This window comes from Bufo gargarizans, chromosome 3 (genome assembly GCF_014858855.1).
Source record: "Bufo gargarizans isolate SCDJY-AF-19 chromosome 3, ASM1485885v1, whole genome shotgun sequence".
NCBI classification, from domain to species: Eukaryota; Metazoa; Chordata; class Amphibia; order Anura; family Bufonidae; genus Bufo; species Bufo gargarizans.
In genome coordinates, this window is record NC_058082.1 from 364500899 (window position 1) to 364516480 (window position 15582).

Genomic DNA, 15582 nt, shown 5'->3' on the forward strand with positions numbered 1-15582 from the left:
GTAAAGCCAGTGGAATTTCAACTATATTTATCCTTGTTGAATTATTTTTTTTACTAATTTGGGTTTCTCTTACAGATTCTAGATCTATCCAGCTTGAACACCAAGGAGAAGATAGTCGATCCCAGCATTCTTGCAGCCGTTCAAACAAATCTTTCTGTCGTACACCTGCAGGAACCACAAAGCTAGGTGTTGATGGAATTATTGCTCTACTCAAAAGCAAATGTGGCAATGGCCGTGTCAATCTACAGCCAGTTGTACGTTTGATGGATATTATGAAGGACCTTAGCCAACTTTCCAATGACCTACGATCCAGTGGTGTCCATCTTGATTATACTCATGTTAGCCCTCCATCTGAGAATGAGGATGTAGAGCCCGGATTACAGTACAGCTTCTTTTCTCAGAGTCTTGCATGTGGACTGCGGAGCCCAGAAGAAAAGCCTTCAGAAACAATTGATACCAAGGAGCCAAGCCCTGAATCGCCCAACCCAGACTCAAATGAATCTGCTAGTTCAAATGTTCTTAGAGAGTTAGCAGCCCTTGCCTGGATGGAGCCACAACCAACACAGAGTACGCCGGATAGGGAACAGGAAGAGTTAGACAGCAACAATTGGGAGGACAGTGCAAATAAAAAGCAGGCAGAGCAGAAAAATGAAAATAAAGATGAGTCATCAGGGGATGAGCAGGGCTATGATAGGCAAGAAATGGAGGAGTCTGGGGAGGAGCAGGAAGAAAATAAACAGGAAGAGGAATATTGTGAAGAACAAGAGCCAAGTAAGCAGGCAGAGAGTTTTAGGCAAGAGCAAAGGAAAGGAAAACAGGCAGAGGAATCTGGTGAAGAACATGATGACAATAAACAGGAAGAGGAGTCAGGGGAGGATCAAGTTGTTAGTAAACCTGAAGAGTCGCCAGATGAGCAGGAAGATGAATTAGGAGTAAGAATGATAAAGGAAGACAAGGAGGAGATAATACCTGAAGTGGAGCAGGGTAATGCACTTGCGATTCGAGAGAGAAATTTAAGAGTTAAAGATGTAGAGAGGACAGAGAATGAGGATGAAGGGGAGTCATCAGATGATGAAAGTAGGGCAGAGCAGTGTAGAAAAAGGTTGGAGAAACACAAAGAAACAGAAGTTATGGCAGAGCCAAGAATGGAAGAAATGCCCTGGATGCTACCTCTCTTTTCTGTGACATCAGAAACCCTGAGACGAACCCCATTTTCCACTCGTGGAGGCCACAGGTTTGGTCTCAGAGGCCGTCGGGGGGATAGACCTGGTAGGGGTCGGAGAAGAAGACCTGGAAGACCTCGAGCATCTGAAAGTCTTTCTCGAGCATATGTGATGCCTCCTTACCAACAAACACCTGAGGAGCCTAGAGCATATAGAACTCATGAGCAGAACTCGGTATTTCCACTTCCTTCTTTTAATCAGAAAACTGCAGTTGATGTGAATGCAGAGCAGGGCCCACCACAAAAACCAAAACGTAGGGGTATACGCAAAATGGTAGTTCGGATTGCCAGAATCCCAATGCCAATGGGGAGGAGAAATAAAACAAGCTATAAAGTATCTTCATTTAGTAGCACTCTTAGTGTTGAAGGAGGAGAACTGATTGGTGGTACAGGCCCTGGACCCACCTCTTTACTGAAGATGAAAAACAATGGCCGGAATGTTGTAATGGTTTTCCCACCTGGTGAGCTACCAATCATCCTTAAGAGGAGAAGGGGGCGGCCACCCAAAAACCTGGTTCTGGCTAGAGACACTCCACCTATGATGCCTCAGCCCTCTCCTATTGAACCATCTGTACCACCTCCACCAACTCCCCAGCCAGCTCCAGCAGTCTCCGAAGGAGAATTAATAAAGAAGAGAAGAAGAAGAAAGCAAAAATTGGCATCTCCTCAACCTTCCTATGTAGCTGACACCAATGACAGCAAATCTGAATACAGTGACGTCCTGGCAAAGCTTGCTTTTCTGAACCGTCAGAGTCAAGGGACTGGACGCACTTCTCCACCTCGCTGTTGGACCCCAACACTGCCCGATTCAGTACACCAGGCTCCTGAAACTCATAATATCTCACAATACTTACACAGAGTCCAGGGTTATAGGAGAAGAGGTGGACGTGGTGGAGGGCCTGGTCGTCGTGGTGGATGTAATAGTCATAATGCAGAACTGTCTCGCTGTTCATTTAGTGACTTTTTTGAAGGGATTGGAAAGAAAAAATCCAAACCAAGACCTGTTGACCCTTTAAAGCCAAGAAAACGTAGACAACCTAAGGCTGAACCAGATCCCAATGCCAAGCCCAAACGCAAAAGAAGATCTAGAAAGAATGGTGCTTTGCTTGGCGAAATAGGAGGAGAGTCTGGTTTAGGTTTTCCAGGCATGTCTGAGTGGGGAAGTGAAGGCAAAGGTGGGCCTTGGATGACACAGGTATCACATAGTCAGTCAAGTGGCAGGCACTGTAATTACCAAGGATCTGAGCACAGAAGCTTTTCTTCTTTGCATAGTGGGTCACCATCCCGTCAAAATTATTATACTGGAACAGGCTCTTTGTCTCAGGCTGAAAGTGGAGGGCAGGATCATCATGGGCTTTTTACTGGCTATTTCCGGTCTCTGTTGGACTCAGACGATTCCTCAGACCTTGTGGATTTTGCTTCTGTTCAGAGACAGGAAGCAAGAAAATCTGCATCTGCATTTTCTGGGTCATCTGCGTCCCCAAACCCAAGGGCACTCCAGCCCTATTCGAATTCTCGCGGTGCAAAATCTAGTACCCAAGAATCACCATACCAAAGTTCAACAGCTGCCAGGCAACCATTCCCTCCAAACCGGGGAAATGCAAATTTTGTCTCACTTTCTCAACAAGAATGCCGTGGTTCAGATGCCTTTCAGAAGCTGCTGTCACGTTCTCCTAACTCCCAAAGTGCTGGAGGCTTTGGCCAATTTGGAGGCTTTTCTGGATCTAGTGGACAGAATTTGCCTGGTCATGGTATATTTGCACCAAACAAGCAGTATCCAGCTCCTCCTGACTGTTTAGGTAATAAGGACTGCAGCTTTTCCTTTAGTGGTGGAGGTAATAGCCTCCCTTCATCACCAGGCAGTGCCCATAGCAGCACAAGTTTCAGCCAGCAACAACAATTATCAACAGGGACCGGTAATAACACAGCTAAAACTCCCTTTTTCAACACCACAGAGTTGCCACCCTTCCCACCACTTAGAAGTGAAAGTCGTTCAAGTACCTCTTCACCAGCTGGGTATATGGTGCCCAAGGTCTCTGGTCCGATGTTTCCTGGGGAGAACAACCGCAACTTTACAGGATCTGTAGGTACAGGTCAGTGGGGATTTCGTCAAGGTTATGGCCAGTCAGATTGGGGTAATGAGAGCTTTGGTCAGCTTTATGGGCCAGGGTTTGATTGCCACATGACAGAATCCAATGTTATCTTGGACATTAGTAATTATACGCCACAGAAGGCTAAGCAAAATACTGACAACATGTCAGAGTCATCATCTGACAGCACACAGTACACGCAACCTAGTGCTGGTTATCGAAGGGCCAATAGTGAAGCCTCCTCCAGTGAAGGTCAGTCAAGTCTCTCCAGCCTTGAAAAGCTAATGATGGACTGGAATGACACATCATCAGCACCAGGATATAGTTGGAACCAGACAGTCCTCTTTCACCAATCTGCTAAACCTGGTAGAGGACGCAGGAAGAAAGCAGACATATTTGAGCAATCACACCAACAACCCCATCACCTAGGCTTCTCATCATCCTCCCCATCATCTTCCTCATCATCAGCAACTGCTCCACCAGCAGGTTTTCCAACCAAGAGAGGCGGTGGCCCCAGGGGTCCAAGAGGAGGGAGAGGTGGTAGCTGTGCAGCCAGCAAGAAAGAGAGAGGTTCAGGCAAAGCCAAATTTTCCCCCAAACCACCTGCTCCACCACCTGTTTCCTCAGTCAATTCCCTCTTTCAGGACACCTCAGACTTAGGACTGGACTGCTATAGTGGGGACAGCAGCATGTCCCCTCTGCCCTCCCACTCGCGGGCGTATGGGGTGGGTGAGAGGGAGCCTACATGTGATTTCTCTGGACCTTATTCCATGAACCCATCTACCCCTTCTGATGGCACATTTGGCTTCCAGAGTGACTCTCCTGGGCTGGGCCCTCAGTCTACAGAACTTGATCCTGGTAAACATTTTCCCCATCTCCCTACAGTTGGCAACACCAGTACTGGAGCACCTCATCCACCACCACCACCACCTCCTGGCTTGGGATATGATCACCCACTACAAGACTCTCCCTTTTCTCCTAATTGCTCCCCTACTCTTGAGCTACGGCCGGGGGAGGGAAGAAAACTTGTGCCGCCTCCCCACTCATCCTGTGATACCCTGAAACATAGCCTCACTCCCCACTTGCCCTCTTGTAGGGAGCAGCTGCCTCCCCAGCCATCAACGCACCACCGCTATGATCCTCCCAGCTGCAAGAATGCTGGCTACTGGTACCCACCCCGCAGTCCCCCCTATGATGGAAAGGGTGGGTTACTTTCAGACTTCATGGGTAGGCGGGGAGAAGTAGTATCTTGTCTGAGCCCCCACATCCCAAGCCCCAAAAGAGACAAAGAGACGCTGGACATGGTAAGGGGGCATCATAGATCATCATACCCCTGCCCTTTGCTCAATGATATTACCCATTCCCCCGTGCAAAGAGACTCAATGGTGCAGCTCCAGGATTCCTATCGTTACCCGGCCTTTCCCCCCCAGGGTCCCCCAGTCCTGTCACCCCCAAATCTGAAGGGTGGCTTTCTGGGACCCGAGAGCATCCCAGAAGACAACTTCACAGTCACATCCCTCTAGGGGGAGTGGCACATCCAGAGTCATCAGGAGCAGCATAGTCAAAGGGGTGAGGTGAGAAGCTGCAGATAATGTTTTTTTGCTATAATTTTGAAACTAAATGTCGTGTGCATTCTAAGCATGTTTGGTCATTCTTTGCCACTTACTATTTCTACTTATCCAGAGTCATTTTTAATTTTATTTATTCTCCGCATTCAGATCTCTGCTGGGAATATGTGACCTCATGGCTTTTTTTAAAGAAGTATTTTGCAGACATACCTTGTCCATAATGTGTGACTCTTGAAAACGACGTCAGAAATATTTAATAAAGCAGTGCAAATTTGGCTATATTGAAGTACATAGTAGCCTCTTTACTATGATCAATGTGCTTTTTCTAATTTGCAGCTAGACTACCTGATTATTACAATGTCGAAAAAAAGGATTGTTTGGGGGAAAAATACTGACAAAATAATGTCGTCAGTAAAAGAAACACAGCAGAAGGATTTTATACTATTGGGAACTAAACTTATGAATGGTAGGATAATAGCTTATAAAAAGTAATTAGCTTGCCATTTTGCACCCTGTGGCAAATCAGTTTTATTATTCAGTTGCTGTAGGTTACCTCCTGCATTGGAGCCTTGTGATGTAGGACATAGCAAATGTCATTGGTAAGAACAAGAGGTGTGGTTAGTGTCGTCATATGTTCTGCAGGACACATCAAACTGCCCTAAGGTAAGAAGGGACACCAGACACATGACAAACCAGGAAATAGGATTCAAGCATGGATGATAAGTGAAAACTGCAAATGAGGTAACTTTGGGGGGGAAAAAAACTACCCAAGGTATGGGAGCTAGAGTAATTGCTGAAAATACACTTGAGTGAAAGTATTGTATGGCACAACCCCTCATGCTGTATATTCAAACAGCATCATTGCTGCAGCCAAATTTGGGGAAATAGATAATACTTGGGCTACTTTCACACCCGCATTTAATGTGGATCCGTCATGGATCTGCACAGATGTATCCGTTCAGATAATGCAACCGTCTGTATCCATTGAACGGATCTGTTTGTATTATCTTTAACATAGCCAAGACGGATCCGTCTTGAACACCATTGAAAGTCAATAGAGGACAGAACCGTTTTCTATTGTGCCAGATTGTGTCGGTGAAAACGGATCTGTCCCCATTGACTTACATTGTGTGCCAGGACGGTTCCGTTTGGCTCCGTTTCGTCAGACGGACACCAAAATGCTGCAAGCGGCGCTTTGGTGTCAGCCTCCAAAGCGGAATTGAGGCATTCTGATCGGATCCTTATCCATTCAGAATGCATTAGGGCAAAACTGATCAGTTTTGGACCGCTTGTGAGAGCCCTGAACGGATCTCGCAAACAGAAAGCCAAAACGCCAGTGTGAAAGTAGCCTTACTTTATAACATTTTCTCCCTTGGGAGAAAACGCTTCTGAATTGTAAAAACAGGTTGTAATAACCATAAGGCCACTTTACAGGCCCAACTAATAAGGGTGCAGTGATGACTCTAATGACAGTATTGTTGCCATGGAGACTATGTGGATCCGGATCACCATTCACATCAATATCCACACCCGAAGACCACTTGCACATGCTGTTCTTGAAATCTGTATCACTCAAATCTGCTTTTATGAGGGTAAAACCTTTTTTGGCATGCAAGATTGCATTGCGAGATTTAGGGTGTCTTTTTTGCACATGGCAGCAAATTCTGCCTGAAAATACAGTCTAAAGACCCGTGGCTGTTTAGCGGTTCGCAAATTGCGGATCCACAAAAAAATAAAATAACCACCTATGTGCATTTTGCAGAACGGAACTGCTGGCCCCTAATAGAACAGTCCTATCCTTGTCCGTAATGCGGACAATGATTGGACATGTTCTGTAATTTTGCCAGCAGCAAGGAATGGACGTGCGGATGCAGACAGCACACGGGTATGCTTTCTGCATCTTTTTCGGCCCCATTAAAGTGAGCGGGTCCACATCCGACCCGCAAAAAATGCTGATTTGATACAGACCCAAACAACAATCGTGTACATGAGCCCTTATCCCGTAGGGTTGAAAAGTGTCGATCCCTGCCCTGTGATTTGCTGTGAAATAACATTCTGCTGCAAAACTGTGTTATGGTTTTACTGAAGCAGAATATCTCCATTCATTTCAGTTGAGGATGTAATCCGCACAGAAATCCGCATCAAAATCCAAAAAGAAATTTGCATCCTAATTAGCACATGAAAATTCTGCTCCGATATTTTCTGGCAGATGTTCCCACCATGTTTGAAGGTGCCCTTATACTGATTCGTAGACACTCAGTGTGCTGCTGTACAAGTAGGACTGCAGCTATTGATTTATTTATTTTTTTAGTAATCAACTATTCTACCGATTAATAGGTCGTCGCCCTCCCCCTCCCAGTGACATCTGTTCTTAGCATCTCCAGCTCCCCCCACTGCCATGAACTCCCCCATGCCATCAGTGCCCAGCCGCAGCGTCAGTGAAATCAAATACTTACCTTTCCTTTTAGGGGCGCCACAGACACTCCACAGCTCTTCCATCCTCTTCACGTGATGCGCACTGGGACCTGATGTCACACAGCGTCAGGTCATAGTGCGTGCTTACGCGCACTACATCTTGACGAAGCGTGTAAGTCAGATGAACAGTGCATCGCGGTGCCGGCTGGACACCACGTAGCTGTGAGTAATAGCAATCGCTTGACTCCTGCGCCGTGGTCACATGGTACAAACGAGTCCTTGATGCCAAAAACTTGCATCGAGGATTTTTTTTTGTCGTTTTCAGCCCTATGTACAAAGTCATTGCCATTGCTGTGGATGCTGGTTTGAACCCATCATAATCTCTTAGTAATGCTGCTAGACCTAGGCCTGCAATGTGATTGATAATGTGCTACCATCTCAGGGGGTTTTCATATAAAATTTTGCATGCCCAGTAGTTTTGAAATGTGCACATGAGCACCATGTGTGGAACGATGTTGCTCAAATGTCTCAACTATGTGCCTAATGGATGTGCATGCATATTGCTACATCTCTGTAGGTCTCCCATTAACCTGTGGAACAGAGCATGGGACTGGCAGGTTAATTATGGAGTGTGGACCACATTACTTGCCCCCTATAAAACCAATGTGGGATTTCCTCATTGGTTGCACGGCTGAGTCACTGATGTAGATGGAGTTACTGTAGCGTAGTGGATATGGCTGCATTGTCTAATTGCCGGGACTGTTCTTCACAGCTCAGTATACCTGCAGCACAACTTGTAGAAAAGTAAAGCTGATGAAGAGCGCTCATTGTGATTGACCCATCGGCCTTCTGAATAGACTGTCCAATATAAGGTCAGCATATTACGTAGACAGGTCTATTCCATTAGAATTGCAAAAGAAGTGTGCCATTTAGTTGATAGGAGCAATAAAAGAATAACTGAGTTAGCTGTATTTGTGATTGAAGCCTTTTCACACCCTCCTCACACTGATCAACCGCTCTTCCGCCATGAATCCAGCTGTACAAGGCAGAATATTTAGGTGACAGATTTAATGAGGTTCTCTGATCTGGACAGTTTGCTATCATGAATATCTTGCCTCTAATCCCATTACAAAACACTAATCGGCAAATAACTTTGCATTCTATACCCAACTGTCATTTGGTAGTAGCCTTTGTCCATCTTATAAGTTTGTTGCTGTTACTATCTATTGCACTATTTGTTAATATTCTAGGCTACCTGCACACTTTTTTTTAAATTAATTAATTTATTTTTATTTTTAATAATCCAAACATAATACAGTACTAGTTAAGTAGAAGAGATTTTCAAAATCTTGTCTATATGATGTGGAAATTTTGTTTAAATTGACCTGTGGTGCAGATTAAGTCCATAGCATGTCAATTTATACTGCCGATCTAGTGGAAATTTCATGCAGAAAATCCCCATTGACACAGGAATAATTGCTTATGTGGAATTGTCGCAGATCCTCCCAAATTTATAACTAAAAAAATTACAGCATAATGGATCTGTCCAGTTTCTGTTACGCAGGAGAGGACTCCTGCATAACTGAAATCGTCCGGATCAGTTATGCTGGTCATAGACTTCTATTATGACAAAATGCATAATGAAATGCCTCTAAAAGCATTCCGTCATGGAATTGCGGTTATGGTCCATGGTAACGGAATCCATAACGCAATTCAGCACATACTCTAACTTACAAAACTGAAGTTTATGCAACACTATTGATGACCTATCCCGAGGATAGGTCATCAATATGGAAAAAAGCAGACAAACCCTTTAAGTGTATGGCTAGCTGTAAAGAGAACCTTTTATTGCTCTTTTCCACAGAGATCCGGCAAATATGGCAAGAATTGGCCAGACTATCCACTGTGTGTGTATGCCAGAATTGAAATCTATACCAAGGGAGCTTGTGTAGATTTCAGGTACGATCTGTGCCAGTTGCCTTGTGTATATTACAATAAATGTGATGGATTGGCCATACACTGCTGCCCACACCACTTCCCACAATTCTCCGTCCACTTCTTGGAAAAGTCGCAAGCGCGGCTGAAAAAACTTGCAAAATCTCAATTATGCACAAGCAGTTTGTGCTCCAAATTAGGCCTCATGCACACGACCGTGTTTTTTTTTTTTTTTTTTGCGGTCCGCAAAAAAGGGTTCTGTAGTTCCGTGATCAGTGTCTGTTTTTTCTTCCGTGGGTCTTCCTTGATTTTTGGAGGATCCACGTACATGAAGGAAAAAGTCGTTTTGGTGTCCGCCTGGCCGTGCGGAGCCAGACGGATCCGTTTGACGTTGACACAATATGGTGCAATTGCAAACGGATCCATCCCCCATTGTCTTTCAATGTAAAGTCAGGAGTCCCTATTATACCATCGGATCAGAGTTTTCTCCAATCCGATGGTATATTTTAACTTGAAGCGTCCCCATCACCATGGGAACGCCTCTGTCAGAATATACCATCGTATTTGAGTTAGATCGTGGAAACTCAGATCCGACAGTATAATCTAACACAGAGTGTGTGGCCCCCCCTCCCTCTATTGTATTAATTTCATTGGAGGGGTCCCCCCCCCCCCCCCCCCCCCCCGATCATTGGCAGCGGAGCGTTCCGATCAGAGTCCCAGTTTAATCGCTGGGGCTCCGATGAGTAACCATGGCAACCAGGATGCTACTGCGGTCCTGGTTGCCATGGTTACTTAGCAATATTAGAAGAATCATACTTACCTGCTGCGCTGTCTGTGACTGGCCGGGCGCTCCTCCTACTGGTAAGTGACAGATCATTAAGCAATGCGCCGCACAGACCTGTCACTTACCAGTAGGAGGAGCTCCCGGCCGGTCACAGACAGCGCAGCAGGTAAGTATGATGCTTCTAATATTGCTAAGTAACTATCGCAAGTAGCGTCCTGGCTGCCATGGTTACTGATCAGAGCCCCAGCGATTAAACTGGGACTCCAATCGGAACTCTCCGCTGCCACCAATGATCGGGGGGGCACACTGGCCACCAATGAAATTAATACAATAGAGGGAGGGGGGGGGCGCACACTAACCACCAATGAAATTAATACAATAGAGGGGGGGGCGCAATGGCCACCGATGTAAATTAATACAATAGAGCGCGGGGGGGGGGGGGGCTGGCACACTGGCCACCAATGAAATTAAAACTGGGGAGGGAGGGGTTAATTGTGCGGATCACAGCCCCCTGTAAGAGATCGGGTGCTGCCAGGCAGCAGTGGGCAGTCATGTACACAGTTCGTAGTATATTCTAACTTGAAGCGTCCCCCCATCACTATGGGAACACCTCTGTGTTAGAATATACTGTCGAATCTGAGTTTTCACAGAAAAATCTTTTATGCAGACGGATCTTCGGATCCATCTGTATGAAAGTAGCCTACGGATCACGGACACGGATGACAATCTTGTGTGCATCCGTGTTTTTTCACTGACCCATTGACTTGAATGGGTCCGTGAACCGTTGTCCGTCAAAAAAATAGGACAGGTCATATTTTTTTGACGGACAGGAAACACGGACGTGGATGAACAACGAGTTTTCAACAGACCCGTTGAAAGTCAATGGGCCCGCAGAAAATCACGGAACTGACACGGATGCACACAACGGTCGTGTGCCTGAGGCCTTATGCAAATGTTTTCTTCCGAAAAGGGGTTAGTCAGGGTGGGTACTTTCACACTTGTGGCAGAGGATTCTGGCAGGCAGTTCCGGAAATCCGGACGCAAACTGATGGCATTTGTCAGACGGATCCGGATGCGGATCAGTCTGACAAATGCATTGAAATACCGGATCAGTCTCTCCGCTGTCATCTGGAAAAACGGATCCGGTATCTTTGCATTTTTAAAGGTCTGCCCATGTGCAGACTGGAAAGCCGGATCAGTTTTTCTGGAACATTTGATGCCGGATCCGGCACTAATACACTTTAATGGAAATGAATGCCGGATCTGGCATTTCGGCAAGTGATCAGTATTTTTGGCCGGAGAGAGAACTGCAGCATGCTGCGGTATTTTCTCCGTCCCAAAAAACTAAGAGGGACTGAACTGATGCATCCTGAACAGATTGCTCTCTATTCAGAATGCATTAGGATAAAACTGATCAGTTTTTCTCCGGTATTGAGCTCCTGTGACGGAACTCAATACCGGAAAACTAAAACGCCAGTGTGAAAGTACCCTCAAACACTCCCATAGTATAGGGATGTAGTTTCTATATAGAAATTGACAGACAAAAACACAATACACCCTACTTCTGCACTTATACATGTTCAGCAATGAGCAATATATAGTAGTAAACAATACATACACATTTACACCTGACATCTACTTGTTTTTTGACAAAATCATATTTTCAATTGGCCTTGATTAAAAATATTGAGCCATTCTGTCACAAAGGGTTAACTGGTTTGTTAGCTGTGTGATTGGTACTATCACTTTGTGCCAGTCATTTAATTATCTTATTAAAAAATAAAATTAAGAGGTCATAAATGCTTATTTAAGCTACATTCTTATCAGTAAGGTAAGGATTGAGTTTTGAGTGTTTATAATGTCAGAGAGCAGAGATAAGGAGTCGGTCTGTTCTCCAGATGACGGAAAAGACAAAAAATACCATATTTTTAATAAACACCAATTGAAAAAAAAGCTTTTTAGCTCAAAATCACAACTGGATGCTACTGAGGCTCTCTGTAGTGCTGTGTGGGAGGAGAGAAGGCAGGAATATTGTTTTTTTAGCACACTTTAGAGCAAAAAGGGGGTTAAATAGGTTGCCTTCCTGTATTATAAGCAGGGAGAAATTGTTGCCTGTTGCTATTGCGCCTGGGGATCCAGTTTGACCACTGTCAGTGCAGCACTAAAAAAAATAAGTAGGAGAATAAGAGATGAATGAATAATACCAGAAGCTGAAAGAAAGGAAACTCCCCTTGACTGTGCAAGAGTAATGCAACCTGTAACTCTGGCCCAGACTGCATGTACTGTGTGATGGTCTAATTAATAATTGGTACAAATTTTCTTTATAGGGTTCATATGTCAACTATTGTCATTGTGCAAAGAGGGGGGAAAACGTGTGCCAGAATAGTACAACCATATTATAGAGATGTTCAGGAAATGCATTGTAGCCTAGGTAAATGGTCATCTTTACCATAGAGAAGGCACTGTAGAGTGGCATTTATAATGCAGCATCTGTAATTTACATTTTCAAATAAGCAACCAAGGTTGGATTTGGCCAGGTTCATGGAAGTACACATCCCTTGTTCAATGTAACCTTTGTACATTTCCCATTAAAGTAACACTCGCTGTATGAATATGGAGTAAGGAATGTCCTTTTATCTGTAACTCTTGTCTTGACTTGGGGTAGGCCAGACTGATTTTACTTTTTGAAAAGCTCTGTAAATGTTGAAATTAAACCCCTTTTATCCAAAATCTACAGATGCTCTCCTTAATGAATTACAATAGGAATTTCCATCGTCTACCATGCAATTCCCACTAATGAAAGTGTACAAAATTAAATATAATCTACTTTTTTCACAGTAGAAATATTCAGGCTTTTTTCAACAGAATGTTTGTGGGAAAAAATGACCCCTCTGAGATGAGAATGGCTTTGACTACCTTAAGCTATGATCTTAGGTACTATGAGTGATGGTCGATGTTTACTTGGCTCCTGCGATGTGGTGCCATTTTGACATGTGGCACAGTAACTTATCACTTGCTGCAGTGCTTGACTGTAGCAGGCGTGTGACATGCCATATTATCAATCTTAATAGACACCAACATGGAAGAGCGGTGGGGAATTGGTAAGCTTACTACTGTGTTTTTTGTCCAATTTTAAACGGTAAAAAAAAAAATCTTGGGGTGGAAAACCCAATTTTAAAGAGAAACGGTCACAATGAAAAGCAGTACAGTTTGCAGGCAGCATGTTAGAGAAGTTGCTGAGCAGTTTGATGTAGTTTTGTTGGAAAATATTAAACAGAACTTGTAATTCATTTAAAGAGGTATTCTGGTTATAATGATTACATTTAAAACCAGAGCATAGGATATAGAACAAATTAGAATTTAAAAAGATATATACCTATTTAAAATGTTGTTTGCAGACCTTTCATTATATCCATATAGTAGCCCCTCAAAAGAAACTAAAGAAAAAAATGATGGCCCATTTTAGTCCTGTAACATGCCTCTATAGGACATCTGGATAGGACCAAATACTGTCAGTCAAGTGATCTATTTATGTCACATGATCTGGCTTTCAATTAACTGCCTAAGTATCTAACAGGTGAAAATAGTATACTGGTGAAACTCCAAAAATTAGAATAGTGTGCAAAAGTTTATTTCAGTAATGTAACTTAAAAGGAGTTGCATTAATATAACTTAAATTAGAATTTTGTGAAAAGGTTCAATATTCTAGGCTCAAAGTGTCACACTCTAGTCAGCTAATTAATCCATACCCCCTGAGCAAAGGGTATCTCAAAATGTGACTTTGGGGTTTCATAAGCTTTAAACCATAATCATCCAAATTATAACAAATAAAGGCTTGAAATATCTCACTTTGCATGTAATGAGTCTATCTCATATATTAGTTTCACCTTTTAAGCTGCATTCCTGAAATAAATGAACTTTGCACGATATTCTAATTTATTTGTAATATAGACACTACTACTACATCATACAGCATCAGCTCTTCATCATGTTTGTCAGTGTAGAAGCAGATCTGTTTTTTTTTTTTTTCCCCTAACACTAAACTTTGTTCATAATATGATATACCTCTTAGAGACAGGCAGTCATTTTACAAATCACCTAGGGACAATCAGTCATGTGAATGCATACTGTGATATACCGGTATATTGAACCACAATAAAATTAATCCACCACTTGTCCTGTTTATCACATGGATGTGTGCTGGCACATGTATGTTATGCAACACTGTTGTTCACTGAATGCCATGGTACAAAGAGTGTTACATAATTATCACATGTTTCACTTAAGCCATGGATATATTACCTAGGACTGATCCATGGGCTATACCATTATACTGCATGTAGGGGTCCACTGCCTGATATAAGAAAGGTATTTGTGCAGAATTTTTTCATTTACTTTTTATAAGATTTTCTGTAGTCAAAGGGTAAGACAGGGGTCACTGGACCGGCCATGATTTTAGAAATTCTCTACATAAATTTACTTTCACAGTAGTAGTAGGTGAGGTGAGATGCAACAGTCATCAGAGAAGAACTGCAAAAGAAGCCCATGCAAATGCTAAAAAAACTAAACAAAAAAATAGTGGCGCTTTTGTATTTATACAGTGTTTGCCAAAAGTTATGCATGTAACTACAGTGATATTTAGTATATCAGTTTACAGCTGAGTGTAAATGACTTGCCACTTTTGGTTTAATAGGCCACCAGTCTATGTGCATGTATACAGAGATTTATTAACCAAAGAGCATTACAGCATAGTAAAGTCCATAATATCCCTCACATAAAATGTGTTAATTCAATGTGCAAAGCTATGAGAATGTAAAAAAAATATATATACTGGTGTGTATCTATCGATACATAATCCATGTGAATATATGTGACATCTAAGGACTGGAAATAAATTATATACAACACCAAAGATGAATGACATGAAGGAAAAGTTATGTTATACCTGATTATACAGCGTGACAGATGTACTGTATAGCCCAGTGTTTTTCTAAATCTGGAAAATCCCTATACGAATTTGGGTTTAATCTTCTGGATCTAGTAGGATGGAAACTAACCTCAGAGGTTCAAGGGAAATGAAGTGACTATGAAGGGCCAGTAACTGTCTACATGTTGATGGCAGTGCACGTCCAAACAACAAAATACGAGATTCTTGACAAGGAGTATACACAAAATAAAATATATTTAATAGACGTCAGACTAGCTGGGGGAACTCGCCATGGGATGAGTATGTACAGCACATGTAGAATGTGACAAAGAATCAGGAGGCTTACCTTTGAGATGTGCTGCTATAGGCACAATGCTGTTGCATGCATCAAGGGTCCTTCTGGGTTAGGCTACTTCCACACTCGCGTTTGGTGCGGATCCGTCATGGATCTGCACAAACGTATCTGTTCAAATATTAATAACCGAATCCGAATCTGTTTAACATGGCCAAAACTGATCAGTCTTGAACACCATTGAAAGTCAATAGAGGACAGATCTGTTTTCTATTGTCAGTGAAAACGGATCCATCCCCATTGACTTACATTGTGGAATGGAGGCGAAACTGAGCCAGTGAAAACGGAT

At 43.2% G+C, this 15582-nt stretch overlaps 1 protein-coding gene across 2 annotated transcripts in view; it reads left to right on the top strand.

Annotated features, from left to right (window-relative positions):
* The window catches only part of AHDC1 (AT-hook DNA binding motif containing 1), a 79962-nt gene that overhangs the window by 48598 nt on the left and 15782 nt on the right, over positions 1-15582 (top strand). Inside the window, exon 4 of one of the 2 annotated variants that reach the window (XR_006388389.1) lies at positions 76-4886. Coding sequence is in view for 1 of the 2 variants with exons in the window: in XM_044288027.1 (XP_044143962.1) it covers positions 76-4835 (4760 nt within the window). In the remaining variant the exon portion in view is untranslated. The remainder of the gene's footprint in view (positions 1-75; positions 4887-15582) is intronic. The other variant, XM_044288027.1, reaches the window with a different exon arrangement.